Source organism: Belonocnema kinseyi, chromosome 7 (assembly GCF_010883055.1).
Source record: "Belonocnema kinseyi isolate 2016_QV_RU_SX_M_011 chromosome 7, B_treatae_v1, whole genome shotgun sequence".
Lineage (NCBI taxonomy): Eukaryota > Metazoa > Arthropoda > Insecta > Hymenoptera > Cynipidae > Belonocnema > Belonocnema kinseyi.
The window spans coordinates 42,610,772-42,625,208 of record NC_046663.1 but is presented as its reverse complement, the minus strand read 5'-3'; the positions used below and the strand labels follow the sequence as shown (position 1 = coordinate 42,625,208).

At 21.9% G+C, this 14,437-nt stretch overlaps 1 protein-coding gene across 1 annotated transcript in view; it reads right to left on the bottom strand.

Annotated features, from left to right (window-relative positions):
• The window catches only part of LOC117177398 (OCIA domain-containing protein 1), a 38,674-nt gene that overhangs the window by 19,057 nt on the left and 5,180 nt on the right, over positions 1–14,437 (bottom strand). Inside the window, exons 2-3 of the mRNA XM_033368051.1 lie at positions 13,020–13,315; positions 7,440–7,570 (exon numbers count right to left, since the gene is read on the bottom strand). Coding sequence (XP_033223942.1) covers positions 7,440–7,570; positions 13,020–13,315 — 427 coding nt within the window. The remainder of the gene's footprint in view (positions 1–7,439; positions 7,571–13,019; positions 13,316–14,437) is intronic.

The following is a 14,437-nucleotide window of genomic DNA, read 5'->3' as shown; positions in this document are numbered from 1 at the left end:
AAAATTAAAGCACTTAAGGCAGAACTCTTAAATTTTAATCTTTTAAAATTGAAGTTTATAAGTTTTTTAATACAAAAATTTTGTACTCAAATTCTCAAAAAATTACACCTGTAAAATGGAAAGTACTAACACTTTTCAATTGAGCAATGACCTATGATCTTGCAAATGCATGGCAAAATAATAATAGCTTTTAGATCCGCAGTGTTGAAATTTTGAACAAAAATCGTGAAGTGCGTTTGTTTTAATTGTAAATCGGGATAAAAAAGTAATCGGGAGCAGGAAAAAGGTAACAAAATTCGATTTTTCAAAGCACCAAATGATCCAAATATTGTTAAATAAAGGGAAACGCTATTTTTAGAGACGATATCAAACTGAAAGTGTTGTAGCAACGGCGTCACATGTAAAGTATACAGGTATATCGTTTTGTTCTTTAAGTTTTTCTATTTTCAAAATATTATTTTATTGTTTATATAAACTTCGAATATCTTAATATATTTTCAAGTTTAAAAAAATATACTAAAATTATAAATTTTCGCCTATCAGTGCATTTAGGTTTTGAATTATTGATCATAATTATTTTATTCGAATCTACAGAAAAGAATGATCAATAAATGTTTATTTTCATTTTAAATGATTAAATTTTGTCTTTCAAAGAATAATTGAATGAAGCTATAAATTATTTTACATTTTTAGATGACTGTAATGTAATAAATAGAACGAAGCTTATCGTGGGTGAAATTTTATACATTTTTATAATTTTATAGTAACTTTTTAAAATTTTATAATTTTCTATTTTTTTAATTTTTTTACCAAAGGGACAATAAGACTTTGGGGAAATTCAATATTATTCAGATTTTATTTTAAAAGGTTAATTTTAAGTTTTGAAGATTTAAAAATATGTGGAAAAAGAATCTGAAAGATTTTAAAACCATTTTTTCGGATTAATTTTTTTTTGATTTGTGGAAGTTTCCGTAGCTTTGAAAAGAATAAAAAATAATTAAAATCTTGAGCTGATTCCGAAAAATTTAAAACGAAATATACATTTTTGATGATTTAGAACAAAAAATAAGAAGGTTTTTAATAATTTTTTAAGGTTCTAGGAGAACAATAAAATTGTCTCAAGATTCCTGGTAAAACTTTTAATGATTTCTTTAATTTGAAGAAGGGATTCTGAAAGAAAATTGAATCAAAATTACAAAAAATTCTACTATGCTTAACAAATATTTTCAGCTATTCAGAAAATTCCAAGTTAATTTTAAACTTGTAAAAAATTCCATTTTTTCAATGTAGATTGATGAAGATTTTGAAACAGGAAACTGAATTAAAGGTACGAAAGATTTCAAGAGAATACAATTTTTTTCTTCAGGTTCCCAGAAACATGTTAAGTGATTTTTTAGTGTGAAAAATTAACTTTAGGATAATGTTCTAAAAGATTTCAAAGTATTTATTCGAAAAATTTTGAAAGACATTTAAAACGTTCAGATATATTGAAAAGATTTTCTTTTAATGTTTAATTTGATAATTATACAAATTTGGAGAAAAATGTAGATTTTTTACAATTTTGTAAAAAAATAAGCTTTTTAAGAATTTGGCAAATTTTTTAGAAAATCAGACAATATTCTCTAGATTATTAGAAAAATTTAAAGTTATTTTCTGGAAGATTCCAGTACATTTTATTTTGAAGAATTAAAAAAATGAATTAATGAATTCATTTTAAAAATTTGCTTTTCGTCATAACTTAAAAAGCTTCAAAATTGGATTCCAAAGTTTTGAAAAATCTACATGTTGTTTCAATTTTTTTCATAACTTTCAGAAATTTTATAACTTCTAAATATCTTGTATAATCATTCGCATTCCAAATAATTTTTCAAAATAAAAAATCATGTTTAATTTTCCTAGCGATCTAATTCATTTTTCAACAAAAATGTTGATTTTTTAAGCAAATAGTTGAATTTTCAGCATACAAAGATAAATTTTCAACCAAAACTGGAAAAATTTAAGTTTAAGTACAGAATTGTTAAAATTTTTTGTTATTTTAATACTATTATTAAAAGTTTTTCATAACTTCTAAATGTGTTTTCAAATGATTTGAATTCCAAATAATTTTTCAAAATATTGACATGAAAAATGGCCATTTTCCTTCAAAAATGTTGGCTTTAAAAACAGATTTTTGTTATTTTTTTAAATTAGAAAATTAAAAATAATTCATAAAAATATTTACAAAATAATTTATAATTTAATTTTGAATGTTAACAGTTTTAATAACTTAAAATTATTAAAAATAAGTTAATTAAACTTTTAAATTCATCATCTACTAATAGAGACAAGTTTTTCTTTTTACATTTAATACAAATATTTTTATCAGAATTTCGATCTTAAATCTTGAATGGATTTAGGATCTTCTTAACAAATCAATTATTAATAACTTTGTGATACCTTAAGTACAGTTAAGTTTCTAAAATAATTTATTAATTTATTCATATTTACAGTTGAATAAATAAAAATGTTTTATTTATTTAAAAAATGTCAATTTCAAACGCTGTTAATTTTAAATTGTTTAAGTCTTCCGAGACTGCACTTTAAAGATCTTTAAATAAAAAATTTACGTTCAAAAATAAAAATCTAAAATGATAAAAATTCAACGAAATATTTTTTTAAAAATTTAAAATCAAACTTGTACAGATTTTTTGTCTGAAATTAGTAAAATTCCATCTTTCACGATCAATGAAATTCATTAATTCGAATTCCAACGCTAAAAATTTCTCCATTTAAATTAATAAAAACTGAAAGTTAAATTATTTTTATTTTGAATAGTTTAAAAATCCTTAAAAATCTTCAAAATTCTATTTTAAAATCTTCAAAATTCTAGAAATTTTTTTACGATTTATCAAAATTGAACCTATTTTTGAAAAATGTTCACGAATTCTAAATGTCATTTTAAATTAATTGAATTTTCCCTAAAATTTCGAGAAAATCCTGCAAATTTTAAAAAATTTCCTTAAAATTTTGATGTATAAATAAAATTTGACCATTTATTATTTGTAGCAAAAAAACAGAGTAATTATAAGAGATAGTTAGAAGTTTTTAAAATATTCAAAATTAATTTAAAGCTTGAAATGATTTCAAATAATTTAAAAGAATTGTGTCGAAAATGTAGATTTTTGCAGATTTTAAACAAAAAATGTAGAAGCTTTTCAACACTTGTTAAAGGCTTTAAAAGAAAAAGAAAAATTCTCAAGATTCCTATGAAAATTAAATAATGATTTTTCATTTTTAAACATTATTTAAAGAGATTAAAAAATTTTTAAAAAAATATTTATTGAATTTTTCCTACAATTTTAACAAATTTCCTTAAAGTGTTCCAGATTATTTCTTGACAATTTTGTAAATCTTTTGAAACCTTTTTTAAATATTCTCTTAAAATAATTTTTCACAATGAATAATTATTTTCAGTTTTCATCTGCTCTGTTTGAAATCTGCAAAAATCTACATTTTCTTTTGAATTAGGCTGCGACTATTTGCAACAAAATTTCGATACGAATAGCCGAATTTATTCGGTGCATACTCTTTGTTTAAATTATTTGAAATTATTTCAAGTTTTAAATTAATTTTTAATCTTTTAAAAACTTCGTTCAAATGTTATTTATACATCAAAATTAAAACAAATTTAATTTGCAGGATTTGATAAAAATTGTAGGAAAAATTCAATTCATTTCAAAAGATATTTGAAAGTTCTGAAAAAATGTCAAAAATCATTTTAAATTTTGCCTTGTTTAAAACAACTTCTAGATTTCTCTAAATTTTGAAATAAAATTTAGAAGCTTTTCAAACATGTTTAAATTATTTAAAATTAAAATAATTTAATTTATAATTTAAAAAGTGTTCAGTTGAAAAAAAATTCAATTTTTAATGTTTCTAGCTTAAAATTCCGGGAAATGACCGGTAATTTTTTTGATTGAAACGGCCACCTTGAGTTTTTATAATTTATAGAATTAGGAAATAAACCTACAGTTGCATTATTTTGTTTAAAATTCAAAAATTTTCTTTAGAAAAAATGTCAATCTTTTTGGTTTGAAAATTCAAATGTTTATATGAAAATTCTTATTTATAAATTGAAAAAACAAGTATTAACTTTTTTGTTAAAAATTAATATTTTTGGTTTGAAAATTAAACTGTTTTTAAAGAAAATTTGTCTTTTTGGCCAGAAAATTACACATTTTGGATAAAATCTTTTTTTTCTGTTAACTAAAAAATCCTTTTTGATTGAAAATTTGTCTTTTTGATTTAAAAATTAATCTATTGTCGTAGAAATTTAATCTTTTTTGGCTAAAAATCCAGGTCTTTTTTAGTACAAATAATCTTTATAGTTAAAAATTCATCTTTTTGGTAAAATATTAATTTCCTTGGTGAAAAATTCATCTTTTAGGTCTAAAATTCATTTCTTTTGTTGAAAATTCGTTTTTATGGTTGAGTTTTTTAAAATTTAAGTATAACTATTCCATTTTGGAATGAAAATTGATATTTTTTATTTAAAAATTCATGTATTTTGTTAAAACTTCATCGTTTTGGTAAAATATTAATCTTTTTGCTGTCGGTATACTTAGACATATCGTTTAAAAAATTTAAAACCATTTGAAATTTTTAATTAATTTTCAATCTTTTAATATCTTCTAAATATATTCAAAGTTTAACAGTTTTACTAGTAAATTAATTTTTTTTAATAAAGCCATTAAAATTGTAACCGTAAAAATTTAGTTGTTTCGTTTAGTTTTAAGTATTTGATTTATAATCACTGATTTTATATAAACAGTATAATATTTCTAAATATTAAAATATTCTTTTTCTTAATTACAAAATTAAAACATTAAAAATTTTTTAATTTAAGACCAAAAATTCTTAAATTTTAAAGAGTTTCTGAATATTTTTGTAAATTCAATTATCATTCACTGAATAATCTTGAATGTACTGTTCAATAACAAAAATTATTATAATTTATATTCACAGTTAATAAGCTAAAAAGTTTTTTATCCAAAATTGTACAATAAAAACGCGTCTAATGTTTAATTTTTTAAGACTTTAAAACTGCACGAAGCTGAATGATATCATAGTTAAAAAATATAAAAATTCAACTCATTAATTAGAAAACTCAGGGCGGCCGTTTTAATGGAAGAAAAAAATTCCCGGTCATTTCTAGGTACGCAAACGTGTTTCACGGCCAATGAAATTTAAAAAATCAAACTAGATTTTAAACATTTTTTCATATAATTTCACAAATTAAAGCATTCAAAGTGGAACCTTTGAATTCCAAACTTTTAAAATTGAAGTTTAAAAGGTTTGCAATTACAACTTTTATAAATTATAGAGTTCAAAGATTCAGATTAAGTTCCAAAAATATTACTCCACGTTAACATTTTCAATAGTCTAAATTAAAGAATCAAACAATGAACTTTAAAAATTTTGAAAATTATATTATTTTAAGTAATTTTAAGCTAGACACATTAAGAATTGAAACATAATTTTTTTAATTTAACAGTTCTTAAATTAGAAGATAAATTATTTTTATTTCAAATAGTTTAGGCATCCTTCAAAAGCTTTAAAATTTTATTTTAAAATCTTAAAAAATCTAGAAGTGGTTTAAAATTTTTGCAAATTCATAATAATTTTTGAATTTTATGCCAGAACTTTTAAATACATATCAAAATGAATTGAATTTTTTCTATAACTTTTAGAAAATCCTGCAAATTAAAAAAAAATTAAATTTGAATTTATAAATAACAATAGAACACTTATTATTTATAAAAATATTAAAGTAATATTAAGAGACATTTAGAAATTTTTAAAATATTCGAATTAAATTTAGAACTTGATATAATTTGAAATACTAACACCCGAATATAAAATAAAATTTAGATTTTTGCAGATTTTAAACAAAAAATTTAGAATTTATTTAAGAATTGTGAAACACTACAAAAGAATAAAAATGTTCTTAAGATTCTTATGAAAATTGAAAATGATTTTTCAATTTGAAAAATTATTGTAACAGAAAGTTTAATTTGCTGGATTTTCAAAAATTGTAGGAAAATTTCGATTAATTTTAAAGTATATTTAGAAGTTCTGAAAAAAATGTTAACACACTTCGTTTAAATTACTTGAAATAATTTCAAGTATTTAATTAATTTTGAATCTTTTCAAAACTTCTACATATCTCTTAAAATTACTCAAATTTTTTCTACAAATAATAATTGTTCAATTGTTATTTATGCGTCAAAATTTAACGATTTCACTTATAAATAAAAAATTTTTAAAAAGAAAAATTAAAATTGTAACGCTAAAAGATTAAAAGCTCTTCGAAAATCTAAAGATTCAATGCTTTCTGTGTAAACAATTGAGTTTCAAATTGTTTTCTTTTAAATATTTGGTTTCAACCATTAATTATAACTATATTATTATGGATTTATTTTTAAGGTCAAAATAGTAAAACGCACTTTTACATTTTTTAATAGCTGAAAAAATTAATAGAAATAATATATTAATAAATTTATTTATTAAATTTAATATACAAAAATAATATAAAGGAATACCTGAAACTCTGAATTAAAAATATATTATTGATAAATCATGAAAATTTTTATTTAAAAATAAAATTATCGGAATAAATGATATATTAATTTCAATTCTTATCAAGAATGTCGTATTGAAACAGTTACAATCTGTAAATTCTCAAATTTGGAACAGATCTAGAATTGTTTGTTTAAATCAATTATTGATCAGATTTTTATGCTTAGAGTACAGATCCATTTTAAAAATTATTTATTTATATATATATATATTTACCGTTGATAAAATAAAACAGTTTTTAATCGAAAATCTTCAACTTCAAATGCTTTTAATTTTTAATTGTTTAAATCCTGAAAACTGCAATTTAATTATTTTAAAAACTGTTAAAATCGAACTTGGGCAGATTTTTCTTCTGAAAATTCGTAAAATTCTCGGTTTTCCGGTCCGGCGGCTACCCTGTTTTTTATCAAAAGATCTTCGATTTTAACAACTTCTAATTTTTTTAACCTTTAAAACTGCATTTTAAAATTCTTTGAATTAAAATATATGCTTAAAAATTATAAATCTAAAATGAAAAATTTTTATTAGTGAAAGATTTTCGAATTAAGCCTTCTAAACTAAATGATATAATACTTTCTAAAAATCACAATTTAGGAGATTATTTAAAAACGGGTGAAATCACAGTTGGAAGAAATTTTTATTCTGAAAATTTTTGTAAAATTCTCGGTAAAAAAATAGAATCACTGTCATTTCCCGATTTTTTTTCTAAATATTTGTAAAATTTAGAGTCAAAAAATAAATTCACTGTAATTTCCCGGTTTTTCGTTCGAGCGAACATCCTGCGAAAATATAATTTGATAATATTCTAGCTTTAAACGTACCACTGTCGAGATTACTAGGCATGGTGTCAAAATTGCTCATAGTTTGTACATCGATGTCAGTTGGTCTGCTTTGAGAATATGCAGCTCTGGGATCCACCTGAACCGGAACCTGACCAATATAAGGAGCCAGACTGTTTCGAATCAAATTAAAGACAGACTGTTAGTTTTCTGCCTACAGTTTTTAAAAGGTAAGACCACTCTAGAATTTTGGAAAAATCGATTTTTTTGTTTTGGCTTAAATAATACTTTAGAATCATAAAAAATATATAAAATTGGGCCTATATATGATGGAGTTACCTCAGAATAGAGATAAAGCAAAATTTCAAGGATTTAATTGCTCGTAAGACTTTTGAAAAGCGTTCTTTCTTTAAACAACTTTTTTAAAACTGGGAGGACAAAAAATCGATTAATTTATGAAAAAGTGCACTATTTCTACAAAGTTTGATTACAGAAAAAAAACCCTGCGTAGTTTTATAGCCAATAGTATATAAATTATCAATTTTTTTTTGTTTGGTTTTTCGTTCCAGCTCTTATACTTTACTGTCCTCCTGTGAAGGTCATTAAAAAAAAGACGACTTTCAAGACGGACTCTTTCGCCGCAATTTTATATCAAAATTAAAATTTTTTCATAAAGAAATCCTCGTACTTTTTTTATACTCCCAAAATAAATCGTCAAAGTTAGGACTTTTGTCCAGTCGCTAGAGTGGTGTTACCCCTTGAATGCCCAAGAATTTATGTTAAATTTATTTATGCTGTTTATTTTTTAATAAATATATATCATAATTACTACACATATTTTTACAAAAAACTTTGTAGAATGAAATAACAAGGTGGCGATTCGGCGGACGATTCCAAATTCCCGGACAAGTTTTCCAATTTTTCCGCTCAATTAAGAGTAAAATATTCACATTTGCCGCAAAACTCAAACATTTACATTAGTTTATCACATTTATCACAATTTATAACTGAATTTTTAAACAAATACTCGAATTTTCCGCTAAAAATATTAATTTTCAACCAAAATGGAATAATTGAATTTTGAGTAAAAAAAAATGAATATCCAACCAAAGAAATAAGTTTTAAAAATAATATTATGAAATATTTAACTGGTACAATAGTTACATTTCCATAATAAAAAAAAAATATATATATAATTTTCAACCAAAAAGATTAATTTTCAAACAAGAATAATTTTTTACCAAAAAATGCAATCTAAAGAAAGCATGGATTTTTTAAAGAAATAGTTAAATTTTCAATTAAAGGAGACAAATTGTCAGAGAAATAGTTAAATCAACTTTCAACCGAAAATGGCGTAGTTACATTTTTAATTATTAAATTTAATTTTTACCCTAACTCATGAATTTTTAATGAAAATGATTACTCTTCAATTGTATTAGTTGAGCTTTAAACAAAAAACATGAGTTTTCAAAAAAAAAAAAAATGATTCTCTAACTGAAATAGTTGAATTTCCGAACTAACAAAAATTAATTGTTACTGAAAAAAAGATAAAATGTCAACCAAAACGTAAATAATTAAATTTTAAGTTAAAATAATTAATGTTTAACCAAAAAGACGAATTTTTAACTAGAACTATGAAATATTGCACTAAGATGATGAATATTCAAATAAAATAATTTAACTTTACACCAAAAAGAATAATTTTCAACCAAGAAGATTAATTTCTACTAAGAAAGATGAATTTTCAACTAAAAAAGATATTTTTCAAACAAAAATTAATTTTTATTCAAAAAATGAATGTCCAACCAAAGAAAGGAGTTTTTCATTAATGTTATGAAATATTTAATTGGTATAATTGTTATATTTTAGTTCGAAAAAAAATAATTTTCAACCAAAAAGATTAATTTTCTACCAAAAAATACAATTAAAAAAACCATGCATTTTTTAACGAAATAGTTGAATTTTCAAGTAAAGGAAACAAATTTTTAAACAAATAGTTAAATTTTGAAGAAGAAAAAAATCAACTTTCTATTGAAAATAGAATAGTTAAATTTTCAGGTAATAAAATTAATTTTTAACCTAATTCGTGAATTTTCAATCAAAATAATTAATCTTCAACTGGAATAGTTGAAATTTAAACAAAAACATTAAGTTTTCAAAAAAAAACAATGAATCTTCAACTAAAATATTTAGATTTTGAAACTAACCAAAATTAATTGTTACTGAAAGAAAATGATAAAATATCAACCAAAACTTTAATAATTAAATTTTAAGTTAAAAAAAAAATAATTTTCAAGCAAACAGATGAATTTTTAACTAAAACTATTAAATATTCAACTAAGACGATGAATATTCAAATGAAATAATTGAACTTTACATCAAAAAGATTAATTTTCAGCAAAGAAAATTAATTTCTACTAAAAATGATGAATTTTCAACTGAACAAGATCATTTTTCAAACAAAAATTAATTTTTAGTCAAAAAATGAATGTCCAACCAATGAAGTGAGTTTTTCATTAATGTTATGAAATATTTAATTGGTATAATTGTTATATTTTAGTTTAAAAAAAAAATAATTTTCAACCAAAAAGATGAATTTTCAAACAAAAAGATTAGTTTTCTACCAAAAAATTCAATTAAAAAAACCATGAATTTTTTACAGAAATAGTTGAATTTTCATTTAAAAGAAACAAGTTTCCAACCAAATGGTTAAATTTCGAAGAATAAAAATCAACTTTCACTCGAAAATGGAGTAGTTAAATTTTTAGGTAATAAAATTAATTTTTAACCAAACTCATAAATTTTAAATCAAAATGATTAATCCTCCACTCGAATATTTAAACTTTAAACCAAACACATAAGTTTTCAACAAAAACAAATGAATCTCTAACTGAAATAGTTGAATTTCCGAACTAACAAAAATTTATGGTTACTGAAAAAAAAAAGAAAAAATTTAAATACTAAATAAAAAAAGAAAAAAAGAAAACTTAAATAATTAAATTTTAAGCTAAAAAACGAATGTACAAATGAATTTTTAACTAGAACTATTAAATATTCACCTAAGATCATGAATATTTAAATGAAATAATTGAACTTTACACCAAAAAGATTAATTTTTACGAAAAAATATAATTTTTCCAACAAAAATTAAATAATTTAATTTTTAGTCAAAAAATGAATGTCCAACCAAAGAAATGATTTTTATTTATCAATATTATAAAATATTTAACTGGTATAATAGTTACATTTTCAGTTTTATAAAAAGAAATACTTTTCAACCAAAAAGACGAATTTTCAACAAAAGAGTAAAATTTTCGGAACAAATTCCTTTTTATTCAAAAAAAAAACAACATTTTTTTATCAAATAGCTCATTTTTCAACCAAAGAAATAAATTTTAAATTTACATTATGATAAATATTTAAATGAAATGCTTGAATTTTTAACCAAAAATAATTTTACAATTTTAAAAATATTAATTTGTACTAATCAAAGATAAACTGTTAACCAAAACTTAAAAAATTAAGTTTTAATTTGAAAAAATCAATGTTCAAGCAAAAATTGAATAATTACATTTATAGTCAAAAAATGTACGTTCAAACAAAGAGATGAATTTTTAGATGAAATTATGGAATATTTAACTGAAATAATAGTGAAATTTTCAGTTTAAAAAACATAATAATTTTCGACCAAAAAAGAAACTAATTTAAAAAAAAGTTAAATATTCGACAAAAAAATTTCCTTTCAGCAAAAGAAAAAACTTTTCAATCAAATAGTTCATTTTTCAACCCAAGAAATAATTTTTAATGACAATTATGAATCTTTAAGCCACAAAATTAATTTTCAACAAAATAATTTAACTTTCATCAAGTAATTTTATTTTCAACCTAAAAAATGAATTTTTAACTAAAATGATGATTATTTAATTGGAATACTTCAATTTTTATCCGAAAAGAAGAATTTTTAAACAAGGAAATTAACTTTCAAAGAAAAAGATCACTTTCTTCCCGAAAAATCGATTTTTTTATAAAAAAACGTGTGAATTTTCAACGAAATAGTTAAATTTTCAATTAAAAAAGACAAAAAGATTAACTTCCAAATAAAAATGTAAAAGTAAAATTTTGTTGGAGAAATTAATTTTCAACCAAACTGACGAATTTTCAATCATAAAGATTAATTTTCTACAAAAAAAGACGAATTTTCTTCAAAATACATCAATTTTCAAACAAATAGTTTAAGTTTTAAATAAAAAATATCAATTTTCAACGAAAAAGCTGAAATTACATCCAAAAAAGATAAATTTTCAACCAAAAATAGAATAGTTTAATTTTCCTTTAAAAATCTAATTCTTGATAAAAAAACACTGACTTTTTAAATGAATCTCTTTAAATTCTTCGAAATCTTCAAAATCCTTTGAAATTTAACAATTGCTTCATATCCTTTCAACTGTTGAAATCCTTAGAAATCACTAGGAACAAAATTTATAAGTTTCAAATCATTTAAAATTTCTTGGGTAAAAATGAAATTAAAATTATTCAGTTTCTGGATTTTTATTTTATAACATTAAAAACATAAATTACTTAAAATTCCATAAGAACCAATTTTTAAATGATAAAATGAATTAAAATTTAGTTCGAACATTTTTAAAAAGAAATCTCTTGAAATCTTTAAAAAAAAAACTTAAAATCTTGAAAACCCTTTGAAATTATTGTATATCCTTCATGTCCATTAAAATGGTTAAAATACGTAAAAATCCCTTGAAATAAAATTAGTTCTACACAAATTCGGTAAAATACCTTGAAATCGTAACAAGTCATGCAAATAGTAGAAATAATTTGAAATTTTCTTCAATAAATATTTAATTTTTTTTAAAACCATGTTTAAATAAAAAAATACGCGGCCGAAACAAATGTTCAAGTACCTGGATTTTTGTTTTTTAATATTAAAAAAATATATATTTAAAAATTTATAACAACAGATTTGTTAATATTAGAAATTTGTCGAATTCCAACATATCCCTTGAAACTACTGAAATCCGTAGAAATCACTTTAAACAAAATTTAATAGGTTCAAACTATTCGAAATTCCTTGGACATAAATTAAAATTATTCAGTCCCTGGATTCAAAATTCTTTACACTGAAAATTTGCACTTGAAAATGAAGACTTAAAACGGAAATTTTGCAAACTAAAAGGTTTTAGAATTACGCATTGTAAAATGAATGATTTCATAATAGAAAAAATTAACAATTGATTTTCCTTCTAAAGATTTGTAACATTCCCGGTTTAAAAAAAGTCCAGCTTTTCCACCTTCCGAATATGTTAGAAAGTTCAAAAATTTTGTTAAAAAGTAATTTTTTTTTAGTGAAAAATCCAACTTTCGCCTTCAAAATTCATATATCTTATTAAAAATTAATAAAAAATAACATTTCACTTGAAGTATTAGAAATTTAAAGCCTTTCAAATGAAATTTACAATACCCACATTAATTTAATTTAAACAATCAATTGTCCCATTTTCGTGCAAAATCTCCTTATTTCCATAAAAATTGAGCGAACTAGAAAATTATTAGCAAAATAGATAAAATTTCCTTATTTCTAGAGGATTTGTTAAATAAATAAATTACCTTCCTGGCCCTTGTCGGTTTAGAGCTCTCTGGCGAACTATGCCATCAGGAACTTGCATTAATCTTTCATAACATACTGGGAAGTAGGACAATCTACCCGAAAAATATCCAGCAAATCCTGATGCCAGAACAAGTGGTATGGTTCCAAATTTTGGATGGTTCAATATGCCTTTTTGTTTTGATACAAAGTGCGAAACAAATCCGAAAGCCACTCCCAAAGGTAGAGCTCTCTTTACAATTCCTTCATTGTTACATTCCTTCAGTAATCTCAATTCTTCTGCGGTGAGTTGAATTTTCTAAAATATGCATTCTGTTATCTATACATAACACGGAGCACCTTCTATTTTATAATAATAATTATAATAATATACTAGAAAAACATTTATGGGTAAAAATAAATAAAATCAACAATCAGGGTGGCCGTTTTAATTGACCAAATAAAATCCCGGTCATTTCCCGGTTTTTTCCAGGTTGGCAAACATTTTTCACGGTCAATGAAATTTAAAAGAGGAACACTAAAGCTAAAAAATTTTCCACTTGAGGTAATAAAAACTGAACTGCAAATGAAAGCACTCAAAGTGGAACTGTTAAATTTTGAACTGTTAAAATTGAAATTTAAAAGTTTTTAATTAAAAAATTTTGTATTCAAATGCTTAATAATTTACGCGTATAAAATTAAAGGTACTATCATTTTTAAATATAAAAAAATATAAATCAATGTTATCATTTTCAATGCTCTAAATTAAAAAATCAATCAATGAACTTTAAAATTCGCAAAATTATATAATTTTAAGGAATTTTAAACTAGAAAAATTAAATATTAAAAAATTGAAAGTTTTTTAACAGAACACTTCTTAAATTAGAAATTTAATTATTTTCTTTTTAAATAGTTTAAACATCCTTGGAAAGCTTCAAAATTTTATTTCGAAATCTTGAGAAATCTAGAAGTTGTTTTAAATTTAAAATTGTTTTGGAGATTCTTTCGCAACTTCTAAATATCTGTCAAAATTAATTCATTTTTTCTACAATTTTCAGAAAATCCTGCAAATTTTAGAATATTTCTTCACAATTTGGATGTATAAATAACAATTGAACATTTATTATTTGTAGGCGAAATTTGAGTAATTTTAAGAAATATGTAGAAGTTTTTAAAAGATTCAAACTTAATGTAAAACTTGAAATGATGGCCTAACATAAAACAAAATGTAGATTTTCGCAGATTTTTAACAAAAAAATAGATTCTTTTCAAGAATTGTGAAAGAATTTTTCATTTTGAAAAATTATTTTAAGAGAATATTTAAAAAATTTTTCAAAGATTTAAACAAATTTTTCAAAAAAGATTCTGGAAGATTTTAAGAAAACTTTCTGAAATTTGCATGATAATTTTTTATCCCTTTAAAACTCCTAAATATCTCTCA